The 13,406-nt window shown below is 45.6% G+C and overlaps 1 protein-coding gene across 1 annotated transcript; it reads right to left on the bottom strand.

The window, feature by feature from the left end:
* Window positions 1-1,144: 1,144 nt before the first annotated feature.
* Window positions 1,145-11,259, bottom strand: LOC311591120 (cell adhesion molecule CEACAM3-like; the record flags this gene model as incomplete). The annotated part of the gene is made up of 5 exons (XM_084770488.1): window positions 1,145-1,428; window positions 2,469-2,816; window positions 5,825-6,181; window positions 7,578-7,937; window positions 10,908-11,259. 5 exons carry the CDS (start codon window positions 11,257-11,259, stop codon window positions 1,145-1,147), a joined length of 1,701 nt encoding a protein of 566 aa, XP_084626614.1.
* Window positions 11,260-13,406: the final 2,147 nt, after the last annotated feature.

Here is a 13,406-nt window from a genome sequence, read left to right as displayed (position 1 = left end):
TTTCATTGCATTCTAGAAAGTCATTAATTTCTTTTCTTATTTCCTCATTGACCCAGCGGTCATTCATAGAGAATTGTTCCATTTCCATGGGCTTGTAGGCTTTCTATTGTTTCTATTGCTGTTGAAGTCCAGCTTTAATCCATGGTGGTCTGATAAGATATGGGGGATTATTTCAGTTTTCTTGCATCTATTGAGACTTTCTTTGAGACCAAATGTATAGTCAGTTTTGGAGAAGGGCCCATGAGGTGCTGAGAAGGTACATTCTTTTGTGTTTGGGTAAAATTATCTGCAGACAGCCGTTAGGTCCATTAGAGTCATAAGTTCCATTATATCTCTGCTTAATTTCTGTCTTGATATCCTGTCAATTGGTGAGAGCGAGGTGTTGAAGTCTCCCACTATAAATGTGAGGGGATCGATACGTGATTTAGGCTTTACTAATGTTTCTTTTATGAATGTTAGTGCCCTTGTATATGGGGAACAGATATTCAGAATTGAGATGTCACATGGACAAGATTTTCCTTTGATGCATATGCAGTTTTCTTCTCCATATCTTTTCATTAATTTTGGTTGACCGCCTACTTTATTAGATATCATAATAACTACACTATCTTGCTTCTTAGGCCCATTTGCTGGGAAAATCTTTTTCCGGCCCTTTTCTCTGAGGTAATGTTTTCCTTTGTCACTGAGGTGTTTTTCTTGTGTGCTGCAGGAGGATGGATTCTACTTCATGCCTTCAGTTAGCCTGTGCCTTTTTATTAGGGAACTGAGTCCACTGATGTTGAGGAATACTAATGACCACTGATTGTTAATTCCTGTTACTTTGACATTGGTGGTGTTTTTTGCATGTGTGTGTGCGTGTGTGTGTGTGTGTGTGTGTGTGTGTGTGTGTGTGTGTGTGTGCTTTTTTTTGGTTTATCTGCTGTGAAATTACTTATTTCCTGTGTTTTCTTGGTTGTAGTTAACCTCCTTGGGTGCAGTTTTCCTTCTAGTGTCTACTGTGAGAATGGATTTGGGGATAGATATTAATTTTGGTTTTGTCTTGGAATATCCTGTTTTCTCCATCTCTACCATGTAACCTTTTTCCAATTTTTGTATCCAATAGATAGAGAAATGCTCCCAGTCTACTGTAGGATGAGAGGAGGGGTCACTCATTCATAATGGTCAGGCTGACTCGGAGACTGGTCTGCAAACTGACTGGGTTGGAGACCTCACACTGATACTCTCCAGCATCCTCCATCCTCACAGGATCTATGGTGAGCTGGCACTTTGTCGGGGACAGCGTCATCCTCTCTGTGAGCTGCAGATTCTGGTTATTGAAGAACCACTGGATGGAGATTCCAATATCGGATGAGACACAAGTGAGGACCACAGAGCTCTGGACTCTGACTGTGGTGTTGGTGACCTGAATAGTGGGCTGTGTCACGGGCTCTGTGAAGAAACAGAGGAGGGCAGCAGATGACAGTCATCCTTCAGAGAGCTCAACCATCCCCTGTGTAGTCAACAGACACCTCAAAGAGCCTCCAGGGTGGAGACATTAGGACTGTGAGAACAGACAAATTTCTTCTGCTTTGGACCTGCCACCCACAGCCTGTGTGACCCTGATTCTGACACAGAGTCTGATGTGCCTCAGTTTACCTATACTTGGGCACATGGTATATAATCATTGCTGTGCCCACGAGTTACATTTAGATATGAGCAACAGCCTAACCTTGGGATGGGGTAGCTGCTCATATGAACAACGTCCATTACCATTTACCTGCAGAAAAGAATTCGCTGGTCTGGACCCATGAGGACAAGGAGCCTCCTGGAGAACCATCTCCTCTGTCCCTCTCCTTGAGAACATGTCCTTCTTATAAGTCTCCTAAGCCCATCAGATCAGTTGGCTTATGACCTGTTACCTCTCCACTGCGACTCAAGAAAAAGAGATACCCAGCTGACCTACCTAACTGCAGCTGTCAGGGCAGTGCACAGCTGCTCCCACACTCTATGGGACTTGGACAGTCAATAAAGCCCTGTTCCCTGTCAGCTCTAGCAGGAAGTCTTCTAGCTCTGAAGTGGTGATCACTAGGGACAGTTAGAGTTGAGTCTGGGACAGAAACCTGGACCCGTGACTTCCTGATAGTCACCTCATAATAATGAAACCATTGTTCTTGCATCTAGTCCCTGCCTGACTTCTGTAGAATCTTTCTCAGGGCCATGTTTGTGGTGAGAGCCCCAAGGGTCTGAGGCTAACTGGCATCCTTGGGCTGAGATACCCAACACATGTCGTCCTGTGCAAATGGAGTCAGGTGAGGGATTCTTATCTATTTCAGTATTTCCACTCGGTGTGTGTCCTTCAATGAGTGCTCAAACACCAATGTAGAGACACAAAATAGAGGGGAGCCAGGCATAGTCCACACTTGACAGTCCTGTGTGTGTAAAGGGAAATCAACCCCACCAGCACCCAGATATCACTGAGAGTCACTTACTGTATATGTGGAGCTGCACGTGTGTCTCCTGGTCTTCATACTGCATGTTTAAGGTCCGTAAGGTATAGAATCCAGTGTCCTCCTGGGTGACATTGTGCAGTAGCAGTGACCCATTGGGGTACACTGTCTCTCTACCACTGTATGCAGGTCCCAGCATTCTTCTATTTGTGGTTATTACATCCCCTGAAATTAAACTTTTGTAGAGAATGCCTACCCATTTGTACCAGTAAAAGGCATGAAGTTTCTCTGGCATGTTATGAACAAGCAGGAGAGCGTTGCTCCCGTCAACAATGTTGAGAGGCACAGGTTCGATAATGAGCTGCCCAGTGGTGGAAGGGTGAATGCAGTCTAAAAGGGAGGATAGAAGGGAAAACACATAGGTTTTATCAATATTGAGACATTTATCATTGGTGAAAAGATGGGCCCTGGGTCCCGAAAGCCTACATCCATCAGTCAGAGGAGGTTGTTGGGAGTGTCTGGCCACTCAGAGGAAGTGAGCAAATAACGTTTTGATGCAGCTGATCATGTCACTTCCTCTATGTTGAAATCTCTCCTAATGAAGTGTCTAACCCTCAGTGTCCTCACATGCCTGCTCACACTAGGGAAATGTGGGAGGGGGCGCCTTCCCTGACCTCTTATTCCTCTACAGACCCCCAGGCTTCACCTTTTGACCTCTTCCACTTTCTGCTTTCCTTGTTTCAACCAACCCCTGACTTCCCTACAATGAGGAATTTATTCTCTGTCTTCCAGTCCACTAGAGCTAGGGTCTTGTTAGGAAAAACTAGTTTGATGTTTCTGGATGGTCCAGAGGTTGGACAGGCTCAGACACATGGGGGTGGTGAGAGGGCATGGGTGGTGCACACCTTTAATCCCAGCACTCAAGAGGCAAAGGTAGGCAGGTCTTTGTGAGTTCAAGGCCATCATGGACAGCCAGGGCTACAAAGAGAATCCCTGCTTCAAAAAAACAAAAGTGAATTCGGAGGAAGCCTGGGGACTCTGGTACAGAAGCCTGACGGACATGTTCACCATCCCACCTTCAACCAGGATGGCTCTATTTCCCTGTGTTTTAGATGGAAACTTCCCCATGAAATTTCATAAGCAAAAAAAAATTAAAAAGTTTTATACTGAAAACAAAAAAAAAACTCAAAAAAACAAAAAACAAAAGTGGGTGGTGAATGAAAGTCCTTGGCCTTTGCAAGTGCAGGTGTTAATGAAATTCTCTTATCTGGAAGTACTGACACTGCTTAAGCCTCCTGCTCACATTAACTTATTTTTCCTGTGGGGAGTGGGTGTGTGGGTGTGGGTGGGTAGGAGTAAATGTGTTTGCTAAGGTATAGGCAAAATTGTGTGTTGGGTCGGTGCTTGTCACTGAACCTAGATGGAGGTCAGAGAACAACTTAAGGGAGCTTTCCTTATCCTTCCCCCAGGCTCTGAGCACCCCTCCCCCTCCTCCCCTACCATCTGGCAGTGTTATCTGGGTTGGGAGGTCAGCTGAAGCCACTACCAGAAGCTGTACCCTTTGCAAGGAAGTACACAGTGGGGCCACATGTCCCCTGCTGCTTGCCCTGCCCTCCCTCTGTGGAGAACAGCATTTGATCTAGCTCTATCCCCAAGCTCTGCTGTCTTTCTCCCTCGGAGCTCAGCTCAGCCTCCTCCCAGGTAGGAGCCCTTCCCAGGGTAATGCTGGCTGTTGTCAAGGATGGTGTCCTAGGTACATCTCTGTTCCTTCCACACATATTTCTGCCTTGTTTCCTATTTGGTAGATAGAAAGAAAGAAAGAAAGATGATAGATGGATAGATAGATAGATAGATAGATAGATAGATAGATAGATGAGGGAGAGAGAGAGAGAGAGAGAGAGAGAGAGAGAGAGAGAGAGAGAGAGAGGTTTCAGTCCTCCAGACCACACTTAAGCAACAAGGCTGATGGCCATCGCTGTGCCATAGGACAACAACAGCTCACCAGAGAGATGCCCTCTCTGTGTTCTCCTAACGTGTCCTTTCAAACACAGGATGCTACCTGAGCACCTAGTCTGCCCTGTGTTCCCAAGGACCTGCAGGAAGGTGACATGACTGGAAAGAGAACAAGCCGAGTGCTGCCATGGGAAAGGGACAGAGCTGTTCTCCCTGGAGTAACCAGTCAGAGTGCATTGTAATGAAGCCCAGGAGCTTCATGAGTCCAGGAATTTTGCATGTGCGTGGGAAGCCAGAGACTTGAGTCTTGAAGAGAGGACACTGACTCTATCTGACTAGGAAAGACTTTCAGAGGGGACTCTCCATCTTCCTGTGCTTGCTGAGCCATGCAATGGGTCTGCCCATGCCCTTCCTGGGATGCAGACATCCTCTGTCTAGATTTCCCCATGGGAGGTGCCAGGAGAGAGGTGTGACTACACAGGATCCTCTGGCAGAGTGCTGCTTAGAAATCCAGGAGCAGCCAGTAGGTCTGAGAAGGTTGGGCCCGAGGCCTCAGGTCTGTAGGGATAGAAGTGGGAGCCAGGCTACAGTTAATCTCCTGGCTCCTGGAAATAATTTTCTAGGTGGTGAGTGTGTTTCCTTCTATAGCCACCTAGTGAATACTGGGGGAACTGCACCTCAGGTCGGGGAGCTGTCCGCATCAGCACCTCTGTTACCAGCTGCCTGCAGGAGAGAATTCCAGAGCTGGACCCCTAGAACAATCACTTGCAAGGAGGACTTTTACCTTTTATCCCTCCCCTTGGTGAACCTGACTTTTCTGTGGGGTCTCATGAGTCCATCAAGACAGTTAGTTTATGGCTTGGGCACCTGTCCAGCTAATTTCCCTGCTGAGTCACTGGAGAAGATGACCAGAGGACCCACCTCAACCATGGCTCTCATGGCAGTGTGCTGGCAGGTTCCACAGGCCAATAAAGGTTTGTCCCATGTCCTCTCTAATAGAAAGGCAAGACCAAGCAGGGAGATAAGGCTTCTAATGTCATCTGGAGTCCAGCCAAGGATAGAGATTTGCTCTTTATGGGGACCCAGAGGCTTTCTCGGCCAGATCCTGCCTGACTTCCATAGACGTTTTCAGGTCCATGGGCACAGTGAGGGACCCAAGTGTGTGGGCTGAGTCTGAAAACCTTGGCCTGAGTTTACCCCAGGACAGGTGAGGGGTCCTGATCTAATGCTGTTGGTCGACCCCATGTGTGTCCTGTACTAAGTGCCCAGTCCTCAGTGTGGAGACATGTGCTGAGAGAGAGAGAGAGAGAGAGAGAGAGAGAGAAGGATGGAGGGAGGGAGAGAGGGAGGAAAGGAGGGAGGGAGGAAGAGCAGGCAGTGCCCATCCCTCACAGTTTGGTGTATAAAGCAGGATACAACATACCCATATACTAGAAGCCACTTACTTATATGAAGTTGCGTGTGCGTTGTTGCAATTTTGAACCCACTGTTTTCCGTTTCTAGTGTGTAGAATCCTGCATCTTTCTCAGTGACATTTTGGAGCAGCAGGGATCCGTTGGTGTACACTGTCATTCTTCTGCTAAGTGCAGGGCCCCTGATGATGGAATTCGTGGCTCTGCTGTATTGTACAATTTTTAAAAGGTGGCTTCTATATGCAGATTTGTACCAGGAAAAGGCTCGCAGATCTTGTGGCAGATTATGAACTTGGAGAAAAACGCTTTCCCCTTTAGCAACATTCTGCGGCACTTGATCGATCATGAGTCGGGCAGAGGTGAGATGGTTACAGCAGGTAGAAAGGGAGGCTGGTATGGAAAGGAGAAAAACACATAACATGGGTTCATTGTATTTGGTGGAAAGATGGCCATCTCCATCCTGACCAGATGGATTGACTCATCACTCAGCCTAGAGATACAAGTGTGGATGAGTCTATCTCACATGGTGGAGGTCAGCAACAGGACGTCCTCCATTCCCTCAGTGACCTGGAATGTGTCATCTCCTCTGCATGGAGGTCTCTCCTCAGGTGTCTCCATGGCTGCCAGACACTGCACACATTCATGGACACTTTAGGTTGGGATTATGCCTCCCCAGAATTTTTCTCTACAGACCCATCTTCATTCTCTGACTTTTTTTTTTTTTTTGAGTTTCCTTTGTGGCTCCAGTCAACCCCTGATTCCACCTTATAGATGTTTTTGTTGCTCTGCTCTGGAGCTCACAGGTTGGGATGGGTGAAGGCAGGGAGCAGTCTGGTTTGTGGCAGGTTCAATTATTTGAAAAAGCTCAGGGACTATGCTGGCTGGCTTTATGAGAGCTTCACACTAGCAAGAGTAGGTCTAAAGCTCGGCAAAGTGACACACACCTGTAATCCCAGCACTCAGGGAGGCAGAGCCAGGCAGATCTCTGTGAATTTGAGGCCAACCTGGTCTACAAAATGAGGGCAGGAAAGCCAAGGCTACAAGGAGAACTGTCTAGAAATGCCAAAACTTAAAAGAAAAAAAGTAGATTTCAAAGATGGTGCATCAATTAAAAATGCCACTACTGATTGATATGGGAGGGTCCAGTCCACTGCAAGGAGTTTCACTCCTATCCTAATGGATGCTGGGACTACAAGAATCAATAATCAAGGTTAAACATGTAATGAGGAGCAAGCCAGTAAGCAGCACTCCTCCACACTTTCTGAAACAGTTCATAGTTTTGATTTATGACCCTCACATTTGAAGAATATAAACACATCAGTCTGACATGGACATCCAACACCATTGTCCCCTGTCAATGCCAAGAGGTATTAACTAATAGTCCAGCCCCAGCAAAATCCTCCCTAGAATCACTAGAAATTGAACCTAGCGTGGATGAGTACAGCCAGGGTTTCCTGGTGGCCACCTCTCTTAGGATGCCATAGTTTCCCCCCAACCAGCCCCTTCCTGATGCCCACAGGGTCTTTCTTAGCAAAACATGCATTGAGATTCCCACAAGACTGGATAGTGTCTGACATTCTAGGCTGTGTTACTTTCCACGAAGATCATATTTAATGCAAGAGGGAGCCAAACAATGGAGTCTGGTCTATGCCCATTTGTCTCCACCATCTGCGTCTTGCTCTAAGTACTCACACCTCAACATGGAGATGGTATTCAAATACCAGAAGACACAGTACTGTGTTTCTGAGCCCCACCCAGCACTGGCTGATCACAGACAATCACTTACCATCCACCTGGAGTAGCACATGCCTCACTCGAGCTTTCGGATCTGTGCTCAGAGTGCGCAGGGTGTAGAACCCACTGTCTTCCCAGGTGACATTGTGGATCAGCAGAGACCCATTGCTGTACACTGTCTCTCTACCGCTGTGTGCAGGTCCCTCCACACTTGAATTTGTGGCTATAACATACCGAGAAACCTCTCCTTTCTTGAACACAACCAGCCCTTTGTACCAGAAGAGCATTTGAAGATTGCTTGGGAGATTGCGAACGAGTAGAAGAACACTTCCCCCTTCAGCAACATGGGGTGGCACTGACTCAATACTGAGCTCAGTAGAGGTGGGAAGGTGTCCACAGGGCAAAAAGGAGGCTAGAAGGGAAGAGAGACATCCATCAATATTACGACCTTTTTATTTGCCTAAGATGGTACCCTGTGTCTTGAGCAGAGGTATCCATTGCTCTGCAGAAGTATGTGGGCAAGCATCTTGTCCTTTGCAGTGGAGGTCAGCACAATACCTGCACTTGTCATTTACCTTGTATGGCACTATCTCCTCAGGTGTCAACATGGCCCTGGCTCACTGCACTTTAATCCCTGTTCACACTCAGTGTAAATTGGTGGAGGGGTGATGCCTCACTGACTTCCTTCCCCTTGGACTTTGTGTCTGGGGTCTCTAAATCTTGTTGTTGTTGTTGTGGTGGTGGTGGTGGTGGTGGTTGTTGTTGTTGTTTTCCTTTAATGGCTACAGTACCCACATGACTTCAGCTTCTAGCTTCCTCCACTGGCTTCGCTTCCGGTCTACTTGGAATAGAGTCTTGTGAGGATCAGTCTCTGTCTTAAATATTCTTGTGGGGGGAAAAAATGGTGCCTAGAAAAAAAACTCAGATACCTCTTAGGAATGAATGAGAGAATGAATGGAAATTCATGAGAGACTGATGGTCCTAAACTCCAGCTTGTCAAGGGTTTTACTTATGAAAGGGCTCAGCTTTGGGATGGGTGAATACCCCACTTTGATTTAATTCTTTTACTTTTATATCTATTACGTATGTGTGTGAATACATGCAGGAGTGAACCACATGCATTCCTGCATAGACGTATATATGGCTGGGTGGACGCACCAGTATCTCTGTGTGTGGCAAGGGACAACCGTGAGGGATCAGAGAGTTCTCTCCTTCTATCATGTGGGAGCTGAGGATTTACCTCAGGTCCTCTGGCCTGGCAGATTTGCCTTCACTCTTTGAGACACCTCACCAGCCTATTCTGGCCAATTTTTTTTTTCTGAGTCACTCCATCATAGTCAGGAACAGCACTCTGCAGGATGTAGTGGCCAATGTGATTGACTTTGAATAGAGAACAATCTGGTTTTTGTGCACACCCCTTACTATTTCCTGTTCACTGAGAACTTCCTGCTGCTGAACCTCTGTCCACCTCTGTGTCAACTCCACTCATGGGCAAGCAGACACCTTGAATTCCTTCAGACTCTAGTCCTCCTTGGAGACTCCATCCAGGGCCTGAGGTCTACCCTACCACACGCTGTCAGGGAATTCTCTCTTCACTTAGAGTACCAGCCCTTGCCCATGGTGCCCCTTGGAGGGAGGAACAGTAAGTGCTCCACAGTCTCTGGTACATGTGCCATTGCCACACAATATAGAGGAGCTTCTGATTCAGCACCTCTGTGGTCCTGCCTCCATCTGAGCTGAGTCTGCACTAAGGCAAAAATCTCTCCCAGAGTCACATGGCTGAGGGTGGGGTGCTTGTCTGAGGCACTGCTGTCTCCCCCCCCCCCCTCCCGCTCAGTGTTGCCAGATGTTTCTCTCCCTCTCTCCCTCTCTTTATGTTTCAGTCTCCAGACTACATAGTGAGCAATAGGCTGATAAGCAACCCTGTGAGCCAGAATCAAACATCTCACCCTAGGACAGTCCTCTTGTTTGTGCTGGCCTTGTCTCCCTCACCACCAAGAAGGGGACCCTGTGCTCCCTATGCATCCTTGGTGACACAGAAACGCCATTAAGAACCAAGTAATCTCCATGTCCTCAAATCTGGGAAAGTGGAATTTATACATAGCCAGAAGGTGGTGCAGATGTCTGTGAGGGCTGAAAAGGGACCAGCTGGGTGACACCAGGGATAGGACACTCATCAATAATCACTAGTGTTACCATTCAGGGTCTGATCCAGGACAAACATTCAGGATCAGTTAGTTGTATCAGGAGATCCATGTTCTTCGTGTGCAGCAGAAGGTCACCTGAGGCCTGGTGAGGAGTGAGCTCACTCTGAGGTGGAGGATTTCAGTGAGGAACCTGAGTTCCAGTCTCCTATGTTGGCTGAGACATTGTTTAGATCTGCTCACATCCACCCTGACTTTTTAGGGATGCATCTGTCCTTAGATTGGCAATTCCACTGTCGTCACTCTCCCCAACTCAAGATGCTAGAGGGGAGAATGTGGGACAGGGTCCCCTAGCACTTTTCTGGGATACAGGAAACAGCCTAGATCAAACTGTCCTTGTGGGATGGAGCTCCATGTCTGTTGGGACAGAAGTGGAAACCATTTCTTTCATCTTCTCCAGGAAGCCAGCTTCTCAGTGTTTGACTGTGAGATAATACTGCCTCCCTGTTACAATTTGGCTACAGGAGGGAATTTCCTGGGCTGGACCTCAGAGGACAAGCACTTGCCAGGAGGACTTATGTCCTCTGTTTCTCCCCTTCAGTACCCTGAACTTCCTGTAAGGTCTCATAAGCCGATGTGGACAGTTGGCTCATGGCCTGGTGACCTGGTCAGCTCTGCTGTTAATGCCAAGTCTCAGGAGGTGCCTAGGTGACCTTGCTCAGCTGAGGCTCTCAAATCAGTACACTGGTTTCCTATGAAAGATGGATGGTCAAAAACCATTGATCCCTGTCAGCTGCTACAGTAAGACTCCAGCCCTGGCAAAATACTTTTCAGGATCATTTGTAGTCCAAGCTAGAACAGAGGGCTGGAGCCAAGGATTCCTGGTGCTCAATCTCTGTGAGGATACAAAATCTGCCTGATGCCAACAGGATCTCTCAATGCCGTGTTCATGGTGAGAACCTCAAGAAACTAGACTGAGTCCAATGTTCCTTGAATAAGGCCCCTTTCCTATTATTCTATCTATCTGTCTGTCTGTCTGTCTGTCTATCTATCTATCTATTTATCTCTATCTCTATCTGTCATCTATGAAAGGGGAATCAGAAACGGAGTCTAATCTATGTCATTTTTCTCCACCATGTGTGTCCAGCACTAAGCGCTCAAACTCCAACATAGAGACACAGTACAGAGGAAGAGATGGTCACCCACGCAGCACTGACTGATCACAGACAATCACTTACCACCCACCAGGAGTTGCACATGCACCACTTCCTCTTTCAGATCTGTGATCAGAGTTCGTAGGGTATAGAATCCAGTGTCCTTCCCGGTAACATTGTGGATCAGCAAGGACCCATCGCTGTACACGGTCTCTCTACCGCTGTGTGCAGGTCCATCCACACTTGCATCCTTGGCTATTACATACCGAGAAACCTCTTCGTTCTTGAACACGCCTACCCCCTTGTACCAGAAAATTTCTTGAATCTTCTCTGGGAGGTTGTGAACGCGTAGAAGAACACTTCCTCCTTTAGCAACATTGGGAGGCACTAATTCAATGGTGGGCTGAGCAGAGGTGGGAGGGCATCCACTTGTCATAAGGGAAGCTAGAAGGAAAGACAGAGATCCGTCTTAGCACTTTATTATTTGGTTAAGCTGGAGCCCCGTGTCCTGAGATGTGTTCATTCCTCAGGCAAACTGTGTGGGTGAGCATCTCCCTGCCCTACTTTATGGATGTCTGCGAATTACTTCCATGAGCTCAGTGTCCCTGCACTTGGTGTTTCATGTACATGGAGCTCTCACTGGTGTATAGGTATCACTATAGCTCTAGCTCAGGGCCCTCATTTCCCTGCTCACACTCCATGTAGATTGATATTAGGTGATTCCTCCACTGATTCCTTCCCTACAAGATCTGGAACTTCACTCTCTAACTCTTATTTTTTGTTATTCTGTTCCTCTTGTAGTTTTTGTCAACACCTCACCTCACCTTTTAGCTTCATTTACCTTAAGCTAATTATGATTAAGTTACTGTGAGAACTGAGATCTGTCTACTTTTTTTTAAAACGCTGCTCTTAAGAATTCAGGCATTCTACTGGCCATTAAGGAGATGAAAAGGAACAAAACGTGATGTCTCGCAGTACATACAATTATCAGCATGTCATTTTACTAAGACCCAGCTCAACCTTCATTTCCAGGGGTGGCAGTCACTAGGTACTACCAAGACAGCAGCCACTTTCTTTTGGGACTACCAGAGGCCTGCATCCATCACAGACTTCCAGATCTACCTGCAATCCCAGAGGCCAACTTCCATCAGGTTCCACCTGGCCTGCCAACACCAGAGAAAGCCATATGGCTAAAGACCAGTGTAAGAACACAGTCAACAAAATCCAGTGCGCTATGTAATCACCAGAACCCAGTTATCCTACTAAAACTAGCCATAGATATCCTAACACAGCAAAAGAGCAAGAAAACCTCCTTAAATCTAATCTTATAAAGATGATGGAGGTTTTAAAGAGGAAATGAATAAATCCCTCAAAGAAATTCAGGAAAATATAATCAAACAGATGAAAGAAATGAATAAATCCTTTAAAGAAATACAGGAAAAATAAAAAATTAATTTAAAAATATTTTTAAAGAAATACAGGAAAAATACAAGTAAGCAGGAGAAGAAAATTAATAAATCTGTCCAAAACATGAAAATGAAAATAGAAGCAATAAAGGAAACAAACTGAGGCAATCCTAGAAATGGAAACCTAGGAAAGAGAACAAGAACTACAGACACAAGCATCACCAACAGAATAGAAAAGATGGGAGAGAATATTAGGATTAGAAGATTTGATATAAGAAACTGATACATCAGTCAAAGAAAATGCTAGAATTTTCTAGAATTCAATGGAAATGAGGACACAGCATACCCAAATCTATGGGACGCATTAAAGCAGCTATAACAGGAATGCTCATAGCACTAAGTGCCTTCATAAAGACAGTGGAGAGATCCAAAACTAATGACTTAACAGCACACCTGAAAACAAGAACAACAACAACAAAAAACACAACCAAGAGGGGTAGGTGGCAGTTAATAATCAAACTCAAGGCTGAAATCAATAAATTAGAAACAAAGAAAAGAATACAAAGAATCAACGCTAACAAAAGATGGTTCTTTGAGAAAATCAACAAGATAGATAAACCCTTAGCCCAACTAATTAAGAGGCAAAGAGACAGTATCCAAATTAACAAAATAAGAAATGAAAAGGGGGACATAAAACAAACACTGAGGAAATCCAGAGAATCATTAGGTCTTATGTCAAAACCCTGTAATTCACAAAATTGGAAAATCTGAACAAAATGGACAAATTTCTAGATAGATACCACTTACCAAAGTTAAATCAAGATCAGGCAAAACATTTAAATAGTCCTATGACACCTAAGGAAATAGAAGTGGTTATTAAAATATCTCCCAACCAAAATAAAAGCCCAGGTACAGATGTGTTTAGAGCAAAATTCTTTCAGATTTTAAAAACAATAATGCACAAAATATTCCACAAGATAAAAACAGAAGGAACATTTCCAGATTCATCCTAAGAAGTTGTAGTCACCCTGATAACTAAACCATACAAAGATTCAAATAAGAAAGAAAATCCCAGACCAATGTCTCTCATGAACCTTGATGCAAAAATACTCACTAAAATACTTGCAAACAAAATCCAAGAATACATCAAAGATATCATACACCACGATCAACTAAG

Source organism: Acomys minous (genome assembly GCF_964271855.1).
Source record: "Acomys minous genome assembly, chromosome: 20".
NCBI classification, from domain to species: domain Eukaryota; kingdom Metazoa; phylum Chordata; class Mammalia; order Rodentia; family Muridae; genus Acomys; species Acomys minous.
This window is presented reverse-complemented; position numbering and strand designations above follow the sequence as displayed.